The 16,574-nt window shown below is 36.9% G+C and overlaps 2 protein-coding genes across 4 annotated transcripts in view; both read right to left on the reverse strand.

Moving 5' to 3' along the window:
- Positions 1-10,130, reverse strand: LOC308703989 (vascular cell adhesion protein 1). Of its 3 annotated transcripts, XM_081388036.1 has the most exons (13): positions 9,891-10,130; positions 7,634-7,876; positions 7,210-7,539; positions 6,382-6,618; positions 5,274-5,528; positions 4,837-5,166; positions 4,009-4,245; positions 2,903-3,157; positions 2,466-2,795; positions 2,114-2,356; positions 1,789-2,016; positions 1,447-1,698; positions 1-1,266 (listed from the first exon to the last, which is right to left on the reverse strand). In XM_081388036.1, exons 1-13 carry the CDS (start codon positions 9,943-9,945, stop codon positions 1,100-1,102), a joined length of 3,162 nt encoding a protein of 1,053 aa, XP_081244162.1. In that variant the 5' UTR covers positions 9,946-10,130; the 3' UTR covers positions 1-1,099. The 3 variants fall into 3 exon arrangements, with proteins under 3 accessions (XP_081244162.1, XP_081244163.1, XP_081244164.1); XM_081388037.1 differs by lacking the exon at positions 5,274-5,528; XM_081388038.1 differs by lacking the exon at positions 2,903-3,157.
- Positions 10,015-16,574, reverse strand: part of angptl6 (angiopoietin-like 6) — a 15,311-nt gene continuing 8,751 nt past the window's right edge. Inside the window, exons 6-8 of the mRNA XM_081388075.1 lie at positions 13,201-13,394; positions 10,767-11,037; positions 10,015-10,678 (exon numbers count right to left, since the gene is read on the reverse strand). Coding sequence (XP_081244201.1) covers positions 10,494-10,678; positions 10,767-11,037; positions 13,201-13,394 — 650 coding nt within the window. The 3' untranslated portion in view covers positions 10,015-10,493. The remainder of the gene's footprint in view (positions 10,679-10,766; positions 11,038-13,200; positions 13,395-16,574) is intronic.

The raw sequence follows: 16,574 nt of genomic DNA on the forward strand, positions 1-16,574 counted from the left end.
GACGTTTATGAACATATAACACCTTTATTAAAATATTACCACCACAGGTCAACAATCAATCAATACATACATCCTGCAACCATTTTCCATTCATTTTATTAGTCTCAATAAAGCTTTTTATACTGTATAGGCCTGTACTGTAAGCTGATATCATTTAATGGTCAGTTAGACAACTAGTTTGAATATATGAAGCCATGCAAAAATACATAAAAAAGTCAAGTCACTCAATCATATAACTTGAATATTCTTCTAATTAATGTTTTTACTGTCTGAATTAAGAGTAACTTTTACATTTTTTTTTTTTGGGGCTTTAAGTTAAAAGTAGCATGCAAGTAGTTTGATCTTTCATTATTATTCTTTTTAAAATCTGCAAATTAAGTTTGCTTGAAAATATTATTCTATTTCAAAACGTTTTGTACAGTCTTTTTATCCTTTATTGCATCATTATTAAAGAACAAAATAGGCAGATTACTATCTGCCAATACAGAATTCAACTACAGATCTGCATTTATGCATAAACATTTCTAACAACCGTAATAAGTTATGTAACACAAGATATTTTTTCTTTTCACACAGGCTATTCACCCAACTTTAAACCCACAATCTCACAAAATAGTGGGTAACACTTTTGTTTAGCAAATAACAGTTAGTGTGGAATAGGCTAACCAACATTAGATAACTTGATATGTTTTAAACGTTTCTTTTTTTTATCATCTAAGACATTCTTCTTTGACACTGACACATAGTCACACATGTGCTATGAGCTTTTACACATTGAAGGCCCGGTTTCACAGACAGGGTTTAGATATTAAGCCAGAATTAGGCCTTATTTCAATTAGGGCATTTAAGTAGCTTTTATAAACGTGCATCAGAAAAAAAAAACATTACTGGTGTTAATCTCGAGACAAAACAATGGCACTGACTTATATTAAGATATGCCAGTGCAAGTTGCTTTCAGTTAAAACAGCTCAAACATGCATTTTAGTCTGGTTTAGTTTAAGCCTTGTCTGTGAAACTGGGGGATAGATAGCCCACCCGTTTTTATTGAACGTATGTAATATGAATGATGTTCAATAGGTAATATCATCTTTGTTCAATGTTAGCATTCGCCTCCATTGTTTAACAGACACATTTCATTCTGATTCACTTGATAGCTTCCAGTTGATTTTTTCTTTCTCCACCAACAGATAAATAATGCGATTAATAAAATACTAAAAAGCAGTGCAACAACCGCTATAACATATTGAATGTAGTCTGGAGAGTTGCCTAGAAAGGAAAAAGCAAAATGTAGGTTCAGTTAATAAAGATCTAATAAAAAACTCAAATATTTAGCATAACATTCTTTTTGTGGTGACTCAACAGTAAAATATCACATAACTAAAATCTGTTAATATCTCATGGCATGGGGAATAAATATCAGATTATTATCACAGTTTTAGCCCTAACCTTTTATCTCCACTTCGAAGGTCTTGTTCTGATGTCCAAATTGATTCTTGGCACTGCATGTATAAAATCCAGCACTGGTAGATGTGGCTTTTTTGTTTAAGGTGATTCGGCGCCACCCAGTGGAGATGATCTCATTTTTAAAGCTCCACGACATTTCAGGCTCTGGGTTACCAGACGAATCACACTCTAGGGTTATATTGCTGTCTTCAGCCACAACAAACTTGTCTTGGCTGGCATGAAACACTGGGGCATCTGTGTTGGAAGAAGAACATTGTCTTTTGTATTTCTGTGTCAAAGGTTGTTAAAGAAATATATAAAGTATTGAAGAACATTTTTTCGTACACAGGATAGTTAGAATGAATGTAGAATTCACAGTTCCATGTTTGTTACTTGCAGTTAATTGATACCAGCCACTATCATTCCATTTGGGATTGTAGGGAAGCTCGATAAGTTTTCCATTTTTGTAGAAGGAGACATCAGGCTTTGGTAATCCATTAGCTACACAAGGACGTTGGAAGGGTGTTTTCTCTTTTACTTCGTAGCTCTCACTGCAGTTCAGCTTTGGAGGGTCTATTTTTGTGAAAAATTTTTTTTTAAATTTGATAACAGAAAGACAATCAGAGACACAAAACATCAGGCTTTAATGCAGAAGAACTCTCACACTTACACTCCACTGTGATGTTTAGGATACACGTGGAATTGCCATGTTCATTACTGGCAATGATTTCATATTGGTCAGAATCATATGTGTTAAGAAGTATAGAAGCATTGAGTTGGCCTAGTGATGATTTGCGTCTCCAAGAGATGTCTGGATGAGGGTTACCCACAAGAGAATATGAATTTGGATATGAATTCAAGGAGGTCCCTGTCGTCGGAGACCAGTCCTGACAATGTTCAATTTTAGGCTCATCTGAAAAAGAACATTGGAAACATAAAACATACTTAGTGTATTTTAAGAGCATTTCTAGCTTTTTACATGTGTGGAGGATGGAGATAAAAACAATATTTTGTTTACTAACAATATACAGTAATGTTGAGATGTTCTGATGTGTTTGTTGGAGGAGGTCGAGGTCCTTCTTCTCCCAGTTCCAGCTTTGCTTCACACCAGTACTGAGCTCCATCATCAGCTCTGTCTGGACGGATCAGGAGTTTAGATGTTTTACTGACTGGAGTCTTGATGGTGTCAGTGAAGTTGGTTTGATCCACCAGAGTCTGTCCTTTGTACCAGTTGACAGTGAGATTCTGAACAGGAGCCACATTGAGAACGTCACACTGGAGCTCATACTGGTTTCCCTCCATCATTGGTCCGTTGTGATTCACAGTGCTGATGGACACACTGTCTGGAGTCTCTGTGGAGGAAGATTTACACACTGATATCTGCAGTCATCAATGTACATAAATTAGACATTCCTGAGAATGAAAAGATAAAAAAAATATCAATAACAGAGAAACTCACTGTAAACAGTCACTGGGAGATTCACTGGACACTGTCCCTTATTATAGTTTATGAAGCAGGATGGATCTATGTCCCATTCCCTCAGTTCTGACACTCTCCATGTGATCAGACTGTCTTTGGTCATGGGCACTGCTCCCTCATTGGCTTCCCATCCCATTCCTTTATGTGGGACATAAGTGCTGCAGTCGGCTGAAACAGGACCGCCAAACTTCACAACAACTCTCTGTGGGTTGAGCTGAACTGGACAGTCACTGTCTATAGAATTGGATGTGATTGAAAACAAATTAATCTCTATCACAGAATAACAGCATCATTTATAATCAAGTTTGGCACTCACTCATCTATCTAGTGATAAAAAAAACCTTTCCTTAGCAAAGTGTGAGCAATAAAATAGTAATGCTTTAGGAGCCAATTACATTGCACACATTTAAAAACATGAGATGCAGGGCGGTGGAATGAAAAAACGTGTCTTTTAACTATGTGGTGTTCCTCACACACTTATGATCCTCAGCGGTCAAAATCGACGAAATGTTGTTTTTTAATTAAACGGATTTACTACAATTTGTTTCAATAATACTTTTTTAAATTAAAACATGTATTTTTGAGGGGATTTCATTTTACTAGACAATATTCACCTGCACATTTATCCCTATATAAAATAAAACAAATATTAGAAATAAATGTTCATATTATTTTCAATTAATACAGTGATTAAGTTAAAAACAGAGCAAATGTATTCAATATCCAATGCACTGAAGGCAGATTTGCACCATCTGATGTGAGAACCAAAGAAAATCATATGTAATACCATTGTGCAACCAGATGCCTGTATAGCCCTATGTATCCGGTCTGTCCCTATTGCTTAAAAAAGTAGTTTCGGACCACTCTCAAAAAATATATATTTAAGCGGACCACTCTCAAATAAATATATATTTTTTTTATATCAGACAAACACACAAAAAAATGTGTAAGCCTACAATAAAAAAAAAAAAAACAGTTCCTTTCTGTAGTATTACTGTCAGTATTTCTAAAGAAAACTGAAACAGCTGTTGGAAATGATCAATTAAATTAACTCACTTAGAATGGAAAATAATAGAAATAGTTACCTTGTATGGACACTTTTACGGATCTGGTGGTGATGCCAACAGAATTGCTCGCAATGCAGAGCAGATCCTCAGGTGTTGATTCTGTTATAGTAAGAGTTTCACTTATATGAGTTGTGTTGACACTCCAGCTGATTGTTGGTTTTGGGTTTCCCTCGGCTTCACAAACTATCACCACTGGATATCCTCGAAACACAGGCACTTTGGAGGGCAGTTTGGTCTCATTGATGATCGGTTTAACTGCAGGAAGGAGCAAAAAACAGTTTTAGAGGTTTTGTATCTGCACTGCATCTTAAATTTCTTATGTTAATCCATATTAATTTTTAATCTTGTAACAAAACCAACAAAATTTAGAAATTTAACAAGAAAGAGTTACACACTGGCTGTGTCTGAAATCACATAGTCTCTTCATGAGTAGGTACTTATTTTGATTAAGTATTTACTTCATGGCTGCCAAAAAAGTATTTTCTATAGTATGAATGTGTGTAGTACGAATGTAATCTGGATGAGCTACATTCAACATAATGTCATTATCACATGACCACCGTCAGTTTTGTCGCTTCACCGCCATTAACAAATCCTCTCCTGTGGCCTCATGGGATAGTAAAGTGTCTATCGTATGCACTCTTTTTGTCTACTCTTTAGTGAGTACTGTGAATTCAGACATATACTTCTTGGGTCATATACTGTTTTCGCCAACTATATTGTAGGGAAGTGTGCGATTTCGGATACAGCCACTGTGTCACATGGTAAGTGCTACAACCAAAAGTCTGAGTTGGACAATAGATGTTCTTAAAAGATTAATAATAGAAACTGACGGATCTTACTTACAATATACAGTAATGTTGAGATGTTCTGATGTGTTTGTTGGAGGAGGTCGAGGTCCTTCTTCTCCCAGTTCCAGCTTTGCTTCACACCAGTACTGAGCTCCATCATCAGCTCTGTCTGGACGGATCAGGAGTTTAGATGTTTTACTGACTGGAGTCTTGATGGTGTCAGTGAAGATGGTTTGATCCACCAGAGTCTGTCCTTTGTACCAGTTGACAGTGAGATTCTGAACAGGAGCCACATTGAGAACGTCACACTGGAGCTCATACTGGTTTCCCTCCATCATTGGTCCGTTGTGATTCACAGTGCTGATGGACACACTGTCTGGAGTCTCTGTGGAGGAAGATTTACACACTGATATCTGCAGTCATCAATGTACATAAATTAGACATTCCTGAGAATGAAAAGATAAAAAAAATATCAATAACAGAGAAACTCACTGTAAACAGTCACTGGGAGATTCACTGGACACTGTCCCTTATTATAGTTTATGAAGCAGGATGGATCTATGTCCCATTCCCTCAGTTCTGACACTCTCCATGTGATCAGACTGTCTTTGGTCATGGGCACTGCTCCCTCATTGGCTTCCCATCCCATTCCTTTATGTGGGACATAAGTGCTGCAGTCGGCTGAAACAGGACCGCCAAACTTCACAACAACTCTCTGTGGGTTGAGCTGAACTGGACAGTCACTGTCTATAGAATTGGATGTGATTGAAAACAAATTAATCTCTATCACAGAATAACAGCATCATTTATAATCAAGTTTGGCACTCACTCATCTATCTAGTGATAAAAAAAACCTTTCCTTAGCAAAGTGTGAGCAATAAAATAGTAATGCTTTAGGAGCCAATTACATTGCACACATTTAAAAACATGAGATGCAGGGCGGTGGAATGAAAAAACGTGTCTTTTAACTATGTGGTGTTCCTCACACACTTATGATCCTCAGCGGTCAAAATCGACGAAATGTTGTTTTTTAATTAAACGGATTTACTACAATTTGTTTCAATAATACTTTTTTAAATTAAAACATGTATTTTTGAGGGGATTTCATTTTACTAGACAATATTCACCTGCACATTTATCCCTATATAAAATAAAACAAATATTAGAAATAAATGTTCATATTATTTTCAATTAATACAGTGATTAAGTTAAAAACAGAGCAAATGTATTCAATATCCAATGCACTGAAGGCAGATTTGCACCATCTGATGTGAGAACCAAAGAAAATCATATGTAATACCATTGTGCAACCAGATGCCTGTATAGCCCTATGTATCCGGTCTGTCCCTATTGCTTAAAAAAGTAGTTTCGGACCACTCTCAAAAAATATATATTTAAGCGGACCACTCTCAAATAAATATATATTTTTTTTATATCAGACAAACACACAAAAAAATGTGTAAGCCTACAATAAAAAAAAAAAAAAAACAGTTCCTTTCTGTAGTATTACTGTCAGTATTTCTAAAGAAAACTGAAACAGCTGTTGGAAATGATCAATTAAATTAACTCACTTAGAATGGAAAATAATAGAAATAGTTACCTTGTATGGACACTTTTACGGATCTGGTGGTGATGCCAACAGAATTGCTCGCAATGCAGAGCAGATCCTCAGGTGTTGATTCTGTTATAGTAAGAGTTTCACTTATATGAGTTGTGTTGACACTCCAGCTGATTGTTGGTTTTGGGTTTCCCTCGGCTTCACAAACAATCACCACTGGATATCCTCGAAACACAGGCACTTTGGAGGGCAGTTTGGTCTCATTGATGATCGGTTTAACTGCAGGAAGGAGCAAAAAACAGTTTTAGAGGTTTTGTATCTGCACTGCATCTTAAATTTCTTATGTTAATCCATATTAATTTTTAATCTTGTAACAAAACCAACAAAATTTAGAAATTTAACAAGAAAGAGTTACACACTGGCTGTGTCTGAAATCACATAGTCTCTTCATGAGTAGGTACTTATTTTGATTAAGTATTTACTTCATGGCTGCCAAAAAAGTATTTTCTATAGTATGAATGTGTGTAGTACGAATGTAATCTGGATGAGCTACATTCAACATAATGTCATTATCACATGACCACCGTCAGTTTTGTCGCTTCACCGTCATTAACAAATCCTCTCCTGTGGCCTCATGGGATAGTAAAGTGTCTATCGTATGCACTCTTTTTGTCTACTCTTTAGTGAGTACTGTGAATTCAGACATATACTTCTTGGGTCATATACTGTTTTCGCCAACTATATTGTAGGGAAGTGTGCGATTTCGGATACAGCCACTGTGTCACATGGTAAGTGCTACAACCAAAAGTCTGAGTTGGACAATAGATGTTCTTAAAAGATTAATAATAGAAACTGACGGATCTTACTTACAATATACAGTAATGTTGAGATGTTCTGATGTGTTTGTTGGAGGAGGTCGAGGTCCTTCTTCTCCCAGTTCCAGCTTTGCTTCACACCAGTACTGAGCTCCATCATCAGCTCTGTCTGGACGGATCAGGAGTTTAGATGTTTTACTGACTGGAGTCTTGATGGTGTCAGTGAAGATGGTTTGATCCACCAGAGACTGTCCTTTGTACCAGTTGACAGTGAGATTCTGAACAGGAGCCACATTGAGAACGTCACACTGGAGCTCATACTGGTTTCCCTCCATCATTGGTCCGTTGTGATTCACAGTGCTGATGGACACACTGTCTGGAGTCTCTGTGGAACAGATTTTAGAGGTATTGATTTCCACAGTCCTGAGTGAATTCCAGAAAATAATTAGTTTTGCATGATTTGAAATAAAAAAACTCACTGTAAACAATAAATGAGAGATTCTGTGAACACTGTGTTTCATTAGAGAGAATGTGACAAGTTAGCTGCATCTCCCAGTTTGTCACATCAACACTTTTGGAGATTTCTCCAGTGTTTCCCAGTGTGTCATTAGATGCCTCCCAACTCAAGACAAAATCATCTGTCATGATAGTGGAGCAGTTCACTGAGAATGAAGCTTCATATTGAACCACCACCTCAGGAGGGTTGAAGGAAATGGGGCAGTCTGTCAAAAGAGAACGAAGACAGTGCATTCTGATAAAACTGATTTATGTGAAAAGTAGTATTAGAGTTCATTAAAGATTTAGTAAAGCTGTAAACAAACATTACGCAAACTGAACGCCTAATTGACTCTGCTACAGACTTTTTTTTATGTTTGATGTGACAAAATCTGTTAAACATCCAGAATTTAGCATTCACATTTCATGAATCGTGTGGCTTGTATTTACCCAAAGAGAAGAACAGCATATACAGTAACAGTTTATACACCTCATGTCATTCTAAATCAGTATGACTTCTGCGGTGGCAAACAATTTTCTAATACTGAATAAGAGACAAACAGGTATCAATTATCTTTAACAATTATTTATTCCCTTGCAAGGAAAGGTCAGCAGTCATACAGTCATACAAAGTGCCTGCAGAGTGAGACAACGAGTGGGGGGTATCCTTCATTCTTTATAGTTGTTCCTCCCCCAAGGTTGTTTTCCCGTGGCTACATCAAGATACATCTTAGCAATAACTAACATATTGTTTAGATTTGTCTATCATATTTAATCATATTACACTCTTGAATGGAGACTCTCTGTCTTGGTCATTCATTCAGTCACATTAACTTTTGTCAGGTCATATACAAGGTCAAGGACATACACATGTATATTCATAAGGGTATGTATCGACACTACATTCATCTGATTATCATCATATTTCTAAGATTCTATGAATATAAGAAAATGCAAACATATAGAACATATTAAATTTCTTCCACACTTTATTTCATCTGTGATGAGATGAGTCATTTGACTGCAGTGGTTTGGTGTTTTTATAGTGGTTGTTAAGGCAAACATTAGCTTTTCTTTTGCTCATACCTAATGGCTAGGGAACAAACCACCCATTACTCTAAATCTTACTCCTTGGTACGTAAATGACCCCGCAGTTCAGAGATATTAATATCCAGCAAACATTATTGACAAATCATGTGGTTTGTTGAGCAGAGGTGTGCTATTTTTTCTAATAAGCTGGGAAACAACCACCTACTAACCTTTTGAATGCCTATAAATGATGCCATAAAAATAATTCAAAAGACCATAACTGTATCAATCTAAAAATAAATTAAAAAATCTACTTACTAATTTAATCAATATTCAGTTTCTATAAAAGTTAATGAAATTATCTCATTCTTATGTTCCCACCCTGAGTACAGAAGAAAAACAAAGGTCAAAATGTGTTAAACTTTAGGGCGTTAGAAGTGTGAAACCTATTTGAAGGACTGTCTGCATGTGCTTTAGTTTCTGTTCAGAGACTTAACAACTGACACTCAAAATCATTCAAAAGTTAAAAAGAAGCTTTTGGATAGCAAAAAAAAAAAAAAAAAAAATGGTACTTGTGTCTGGCTTTAGAAATTAATATCATCTCTCAGATAAAATCAGATGGAACACTTTGCAAAATGCCATAGCTTGAAAACATGATGTTGCATGTTCTTTTACATGTTTTAAAGCTATGGCACTTTGCAAAGTGTTCCATCTGATTTTATCTGAGAGATGATATTCATTTCTAAAGCCAGACATTTTTTTTTTTACTATCCAAAAGCTTCTTTTTAACTTTTGAATGATTTTGAAGGGTATGGTGTGTAATATGCACGCCCTCCTCATCCCTAATCCTACCCAAGGGGTTTACAGTGCCTATCATTTGAACGCAAAAAGTCGTTTTGGCGTAGGCCTATAAATGATGCGAGAAATATAATTCGTGCTATAGATACGCACTTTCAAGAGATCGTGTTGGTTGTTAAGTCTCTGAACAGAAACTAAAGCACGTGCAGACAGTCCTTCAAGTAGGTTTCACACTTCTAACGCCATCTCAAGAAAAAAAGATTTTTAGTAGAAATAGGGCTACGAAGACACGAAAGAAACACGGTTACAAACATACATAATGAACTATCCCAGGAGGACTTTTTGGTCCTTTAGCCATGACAAAGCTTAAAGACATGACTGAAACCACAGAACGACGAAATGGTGAGAACTTACCGCCATGGACAAAAGTGATCAGCAAGAGACCTATCAACCGTTGAAGCAGAAGCATTGTCGGCACAAACAAACGATTGGCAGTGATGGAGCGGTAATGCCAGAGATGAATGATAGATGGATGATTGCTGTTGAAAAGGATTTATTTTCTTCTAACTGTCAAAAGCATGGTGTGATGCATCTAAGAAGCTGGTAATTGAACAGGAAATCCTGCTCAGACTCACATTTTAAAAGAGGAAACCCACAAATGTGAGGCAATGGTTTTTTTTTATAATTTGACGCAGAAAGTTTCCAAGGAATAAAGAAAAAAAATAGAAGTTTGGATGATACTCATTTTGTACATATGTACATTTTATATGCAATTATACAAAAATAAGACATTTTATATTTGACAGTTTAAACACAATTCAGTCTAATACAAATATACCAGAATACAAAACTGCATCAGACAAAATTCAAATCATGTCTTTGTTCTAACAACATTATGAAAACTTCAAGACTACATCAGCAATGAAATAACCTGAAGCTCATTTAATGCTCATTGTCACATCTTTGTGAAAAGGTACAGTAGCACTCTTTCTGTATGCTGAGTTGTTTCAGTTCAGCTTAGGCAGGTTTGATCATCATGGCCACTTTCTTTAGGGCGTACGAGCCTCCGTGGAACTCTGCCCAATAAACGCCATCCTGGTATCGACTTCTGTAATGGCCGCCTCTGTACCACACACCATTCAGGTTTGAGTGGGCACACATGTGGTACCACCAACCGCCCTTCTGGTAATGAGCGCAGTTACCTATGGAGGACAGAGAATGTGGCTTTTAAAATAGTTTTAAGGACAGAAAAGAGGCAGAAAATAAAATAAAAATAAATCGACTGATCACCTGAGTAGGCATCCTTATCGCGGTCCAGAGTAGTGAACGCTTTATTGTTGTGCCATGAGAGGGAGTCTCCTGCACTGCCTTGGTAACTGCCTAATCGTAGACGATACCAGTCGCTCTCCGCTTCCACCTGAAAGCTGTCGTACTCTGCAAACACCTGCCGTCCTTGCCAGTCTTCCATAGCAACTCGCAGCTTGTACTTGGCCTGAGAGGTGAGCCAGTACAGGTGCTCCAACCCCAGCCAGTATTCTCCATCCAGATTCCCAAAGCCTTGCTGTGTATAAGAAATAGTCATGTATTTAATTTTGCATTAAAAAGTGCATTGTGTGCATTAAAAATGCAGATTTTTTGCTCATGGGTGCCCCCCATGGACCCTGTTTTGCTGCTTATGTGGCATTATGGCACCAAAGTGTGGAACGTAAGGGCTGAGACCATCAGTTGTGTAGGGCCATTGAATAAGGGGCCGTTTACACAAGCCATTTTCAACTAAAAATGGAAAAAAATATATACGTTTTGGCCATTCATTTACACGAAAACAGCATTTTGGGGGCCTGAAAACTCAAACTTTTGAAAATGGGTTTCAAAGTGCATGTTTTTTGAAAACTATTTTGTGTAAACTACACAAATGTGAATTTGTGAAAATGATGATGTCATGTGCATGCATATTACATGTTCAATCTATAGCTGCGTAGTGTTTCTTTACAAAGTGACATCGCCAACTACTGGCCTGGCATGAATAATACAGTGTTTTTAGTCGTTTTTGCGGATCTGTATGAACGGGGATCGTTTTGATGTCTGTCCGCGAAAAACGCAAATGAAAATCTTTTCTGTTTTTGGTACATCATTGTCGTGTAAATGTACCCTAAAACAGAATAGACCATTGTTACCCATGGCTAATAGGTTTGAGATCAAAGATGAAATACACTACACAACTTGTAACTTAAAATGTGAACAGATTTTAATACATCATACACTTGCCGTTACAGAGAAAAAAATGTACATCATAGACTTGCCGACTTTGTAAATAGTTACAAAAATGGAAAAAAATTGACATAATGACGACTGAAAATGACTTTAAAGTAACACTAAGGAAGTTTTCCTCTTCGGTCGCCCTACAGGTTGGAAGCGGAATTGTCCATTACCGCTGTCGTAAATAATTTCGCCGCCCGCAGCCGACTGTCGCACGCACGCTCGCTGTTTATCTAGCACCGGCTTTGGAAAGAACGATGTCTACAGACAAGGTAGAGTATGTTGCATGATTTCATGAAAGTATGATGTATTGCGACATCAGAAACGAAGAAAAACTAAATTATGTCTCATTCGAACTACAGAAACGCGATCCGGTTTGGCAAACTTGCATAGTTATAGCAGATATAGGGCTGCAAAGCGAATCCAGAAGTGCCTTTCACCCTGTTACAACTTGATGAACCACTGATACGATTTTGGAAACATTATTTTAAGGTAAAAAATGTTCCTTAGTGTTGCTTTAAGACAAGTCATTTCACTCGGCGGCCATCTTTGAAATGCCTCTCGGTCATGCAAGTGCAGCTCCTATCTCTTTGAATGGGGAAACATCAAATTCCCCAAAGCTGTTCACCAAGCTTATGATTAAATTTCATTTTTGAAATCACCAATGAAATCTGACAACAACTGTCTCATAAATTTTATTTCTAAATGCTCGAATCATGACAGAAAACGTCATTTTTCAGGCTGGATCAAGCTAATGCGCATGCGAAAAGGAAGCGCGCGTCTGACTGTTTCTATAGGAACCGGAGCTTCTAATGGTAGCTGCAGTGACACGATGACTCTACCAATCGGCAATTGGCTCTTATTTAGAAGGCGGGACTTATTCCGCCATATTGAGCTTTGCACTTTTCAAATGACTGATCTCCTCCAAATGGATGGAATCACAGTATGTACTATGTAGATAAAAAAAAATTATATCTGTCAACTCCGACTGCCCCAAAAATCTGCAGACTGGCTTTGACTTTCGACAACTAGCATCAAGTAGATGGCGACAAATAGCTGTCTTTATGAGTGAGCCATTAATTCATTCATTTAAACACACTGATTAATTCAGGAACTAAACAACTGATTGTCTTACTACGCGAGTCATTGTATTATTCACTCAAACGATTTGTTCAAACACACTGATTCATTCAGAAACACAACACTGATACTGTGGCTGCATCTGAATATGCATTCTTTCCTACTATATATATCAGACACAAAAAAAAAACAGTATGTGAAAATAGTAATGTCCAAATTGACAGTATTCATAAACCAGTAGGCAAAAAGTACCCGGATGACCAACTACTTCCAGTGAGATTCTGAAGTGTGCATCTGATTTACTATCCCATGAGGACACAAGAGAGGATTTGTGAATGGCAGTGAAGCACAACAACTTCTATAATAGCAAGTGTTTTGTTTCATGCACCTTGTACTGATCCCAGGTTCTGAAGAAGTTGACTGAGCCATCCTGTCTCCTCTGGATGACGGTCCAGCCACCTTGAGCTCTGCTCTGGTCACACCAGGCCTGCAGCAGACGGTTAGTGTTGCGTGGTCGCAGCAGGTAGATGCCGCTGCTCTTCTCTCCTGACTCCAGCACATGATGACAGTCATGCCACGGCCCTTTAAAGGAGACAGTGTGCTGCTCATTCATATTTAGTACATTTTCACATCACAATCATCTATACTACTGGTCAAAAGTTTGGAATAATTAAGATGTTTTAATGTTTTCAGAAAAAAAAAAACTTTATGCTCAACAAGACCATTTATTTGATCAAAAATATAGTAAAAAACAAATGTTGTGAAATAATATTACAATTTAAAATAACTGTTTTCTTATATATTTTAAAATGTAATTTATTCCTGAGCATCATTACTGCAGTCTCGCATGATCCTTCAGAAATAATGCTAGTATGATGATTTGCTGCTGTGTTATTATTGTAATTGGTAATCAATTATTAATAATAGTCCTTACTGTTAACAATTTTGGATGATTTAATCAATCCTTGCTGAATAAATCAATTAATTCTATCTCTAAATCTTACTAACATCAAACTTTTGAATGGTATGTATCATGATTTCCACAAAAATATGAAGCAGCACAACAGTTTCCAACATTGATTACGATAAGAAATGTTTCTTGAGCGAATCGCCGTATTAGAACGATTTCTATAGGATCCTGTTAATTTGCTGTTAATTTCTCAGAAATATTCCTGGTGTTTCTTTATTGATTTTATTTGTGAATCAATGGGGAATATTGTTTTCATGGGAATATTGTTTTCTATCTCCTTGGTCTTTTGTATAAACTATAACAATAAATAAATGGCATTATCCTTCCAACCACAAATATCACCATGTATTAGCAGTGGATTTGATGAATTTGTGACGGTTTGTGTTATTAGTTGGTTTGTCTCAATTCATAAAATCGCAATAATTGATATTTCGGTCAAACAATCAGCATGATTAAAATTGTAACACTTTACAATAAGGTTTCAGTTGTCAACATTAGTTACCTATATTACTTAACACGAACTAACAATCAAAAGTTCTACTGCATTTATGAATCTTAGTCAATGGTCATTTCAACATTAACTAATTTTTTAAAATCCAAAGTTGAATTTGTTAACATTTGTTAATGCCCTGCAAACTAACAATGAACAATTAGATTTATACTAAATGTTAAGATGGATTAATAAATGCTTTTAAAAATATATATTGCTCATTGTTAGTTCATGTTAGCGTGTTTTATTATAAAGTCTTAACATGAACGGCAAGTTGGCTCTCAATCACACACTGAGCCACCTTAGCCTTACATCCCTCATCTTGTGACCCTGCTCTTTTTGTTTGAACTTTCAGAGTACTAGATAACTTTTAGAGAAGTTAGGATATGGGTGGTTTCTATGTTTATAAAATTAGATTCAGCATTTGTTTTGAGCACATCAGATGTGGGGAGGAGCTGGACGAATGGTAAGGAAGGAATACTCTGTTGGTTCAGAAAGCAGCAAGGTCATGATCTGTATACAGTATACAGGCGTCTCTCAGACTTCATTTATCAGCTCACCATAGAGGAATTCCCACTCCCACAAGCCAAAGAATTTCACCTATACAGCACATCACTGCCATCTCCTAGATACAGACTAAAATCTAAAGGAAATTGTTTGCATTGTGAGATTTATTTATAAAATATATTTAAAATATATATATATATGGAATTTTGATCATTAAAATTTTTAATTATGTTATAAAATGATTTTACAGTTTTATAAATTCATTCAGCATTGCCTTTCACAGTCTCCAAAAATGTCATAACAGTTCAGTCTTCTGTCAGTGTCTGTCCACACGTGCTCTAGTTTCTGTTCATTGCTGACTAACACCTACCCCACCCTTTAACAACTTTTCATAAGTTACAAAGTAGCTTTTGGCTAATGAAATAGTTACTTGTATCTGGCTTTAGAAATTAATATCACCTCTCAAATAAAACCAGATAGAACGTTTTTTTGCAAAGTGCCATAGCCATAGTTACTACAAAGGGAGTTTTTTTTCCCTCTATATCAATAAGCATTGTTTCTGAACTCCCTGGGAAATGAGATTGGAGGGGAGGCGGGGGGATATTTCAATGCTTTTGCGTTCCCTCAAAAGCATTGACATATAATTTTTCCTCCCACCAATAGTGGAGCGGCTAAGTGCTTATGTTTGGCAGAATCGTTCAGTTTATGACACAAGCGTGAAAATTGGCATGAGCAGTCTCCATGGGTCACTTGACAAGAAAATTGTCCGAGCCACTTGAAATTTCGACACCTTAGTGGAGCAGTTAAGTGAAGTAGTGGTTTATTTGGTGATACAAGCATGAAAATTGGCATGAGCAGTCTCTGTGGGTCACCTGAAAATAAGCCACCTACAGCAATTAGGCTTAAGAAATCATTTAGTTGGTGATACAATCATGAAAATTGCCATGAGCCTAATTGCTCCACTAAGGTGGTGGCCATCTTGAAAAATGGCCGCCATCTTGAAATTTCAAGTAGCTGTGGGTGGCTTATTGTCTAGTGACCATCAAAGACTGCTCATGCCAATTTTCATGTTTGTATCACCAAATAAACCACTATATCACTTAACTGCTTCACTAAGGTGTCGGCCATCTTGAAAAATGGCCGCCATCTTGAAATTTCAAGTAGCTGTGGGTGGCTTATTGTCTAGTGACCATCAGAGACTACTCATGCCAATTTTCATGTTTGTATCACCAAATAAATCACTATATCACTTAACTGCTCCACAAAGGTGTCGGCCATCTTGAAAAATGGCCGCCATCTTGAAATTTCAAGTAGCTGTGGGTGGCTTATTGTCTAGTGACCATCAGAGACTGCTCATGCCAATTTTCATGTTTGTATCACCAAATAAATCACTATATCACTTAACTGCTCCACAAAGGTGTCGGCCATCTTGAAAAATGGCCGCCATCTTGAAATTTCAAGTAGCTGTGGGTGGCTTATTGTCTAGTGACCATCAGAGACTGCTCATGCCAATTTTCATGCTTGTATCACCAAATAAACCACTATATCACTTAACTGCTTCACTAAGGTGTCGGCCATCTTGAAAAATGAAAAATCTTGAAATTTCAAGTGGCTCAGACAATTTTCCTGTCAAGTGAACCATGGAGACTGCTCATGCCAATTTTCACGCTTGTATCATAAACTGAACGATTATATCACTTAGCCGCTCCACTACAAGGTGGTGGAAAATTTTTATTTTCCACCACCTTGTCCCTTTTAGGGGCTTTGAAGTAGCGTGTTAAACATCGTGGTTATG

Source organism: Scardinius erythrophthalmus (assembly GCF_964197995.2).
Source record: "Scardinius erythrophthalmus genome assembly, chromosome: 1".
NCBI lineage: Eukaryota > Metazoa > Chordata > Actinopteri > Cypriniformes > Leuciscidae > Scardinius > Scardinius erythrophthalmus.

What these genes read in the sequence shown, in the direction of transcription:
- LOC308703989 (XM_081388036.1), bottom strand. Translation starts at nt 9,945, where the DNA reads ATGCTTCTGCTTCAACGGTTGATAGGTCTCTTGCTGATCACTTTTGTC. An exon ending in CGTAAAAGTGTCCATACAAG is followed by an intron (nt 3,158 to 4,008) that starts GTAACTATTTCT and finishes CCAATTCTATAG; the next exon opens with ACAGTGACTGTCCAGTTCAG. An exon ending in CTTCGAAGTGGAGATAAAAG is followed by an intron (nt 1,267 to 1,446) that starts GTTAGGGCTAAA and finishes TTTCCTTTCTAG; the next exon opens with GCAACTCTCCAGACTACATT.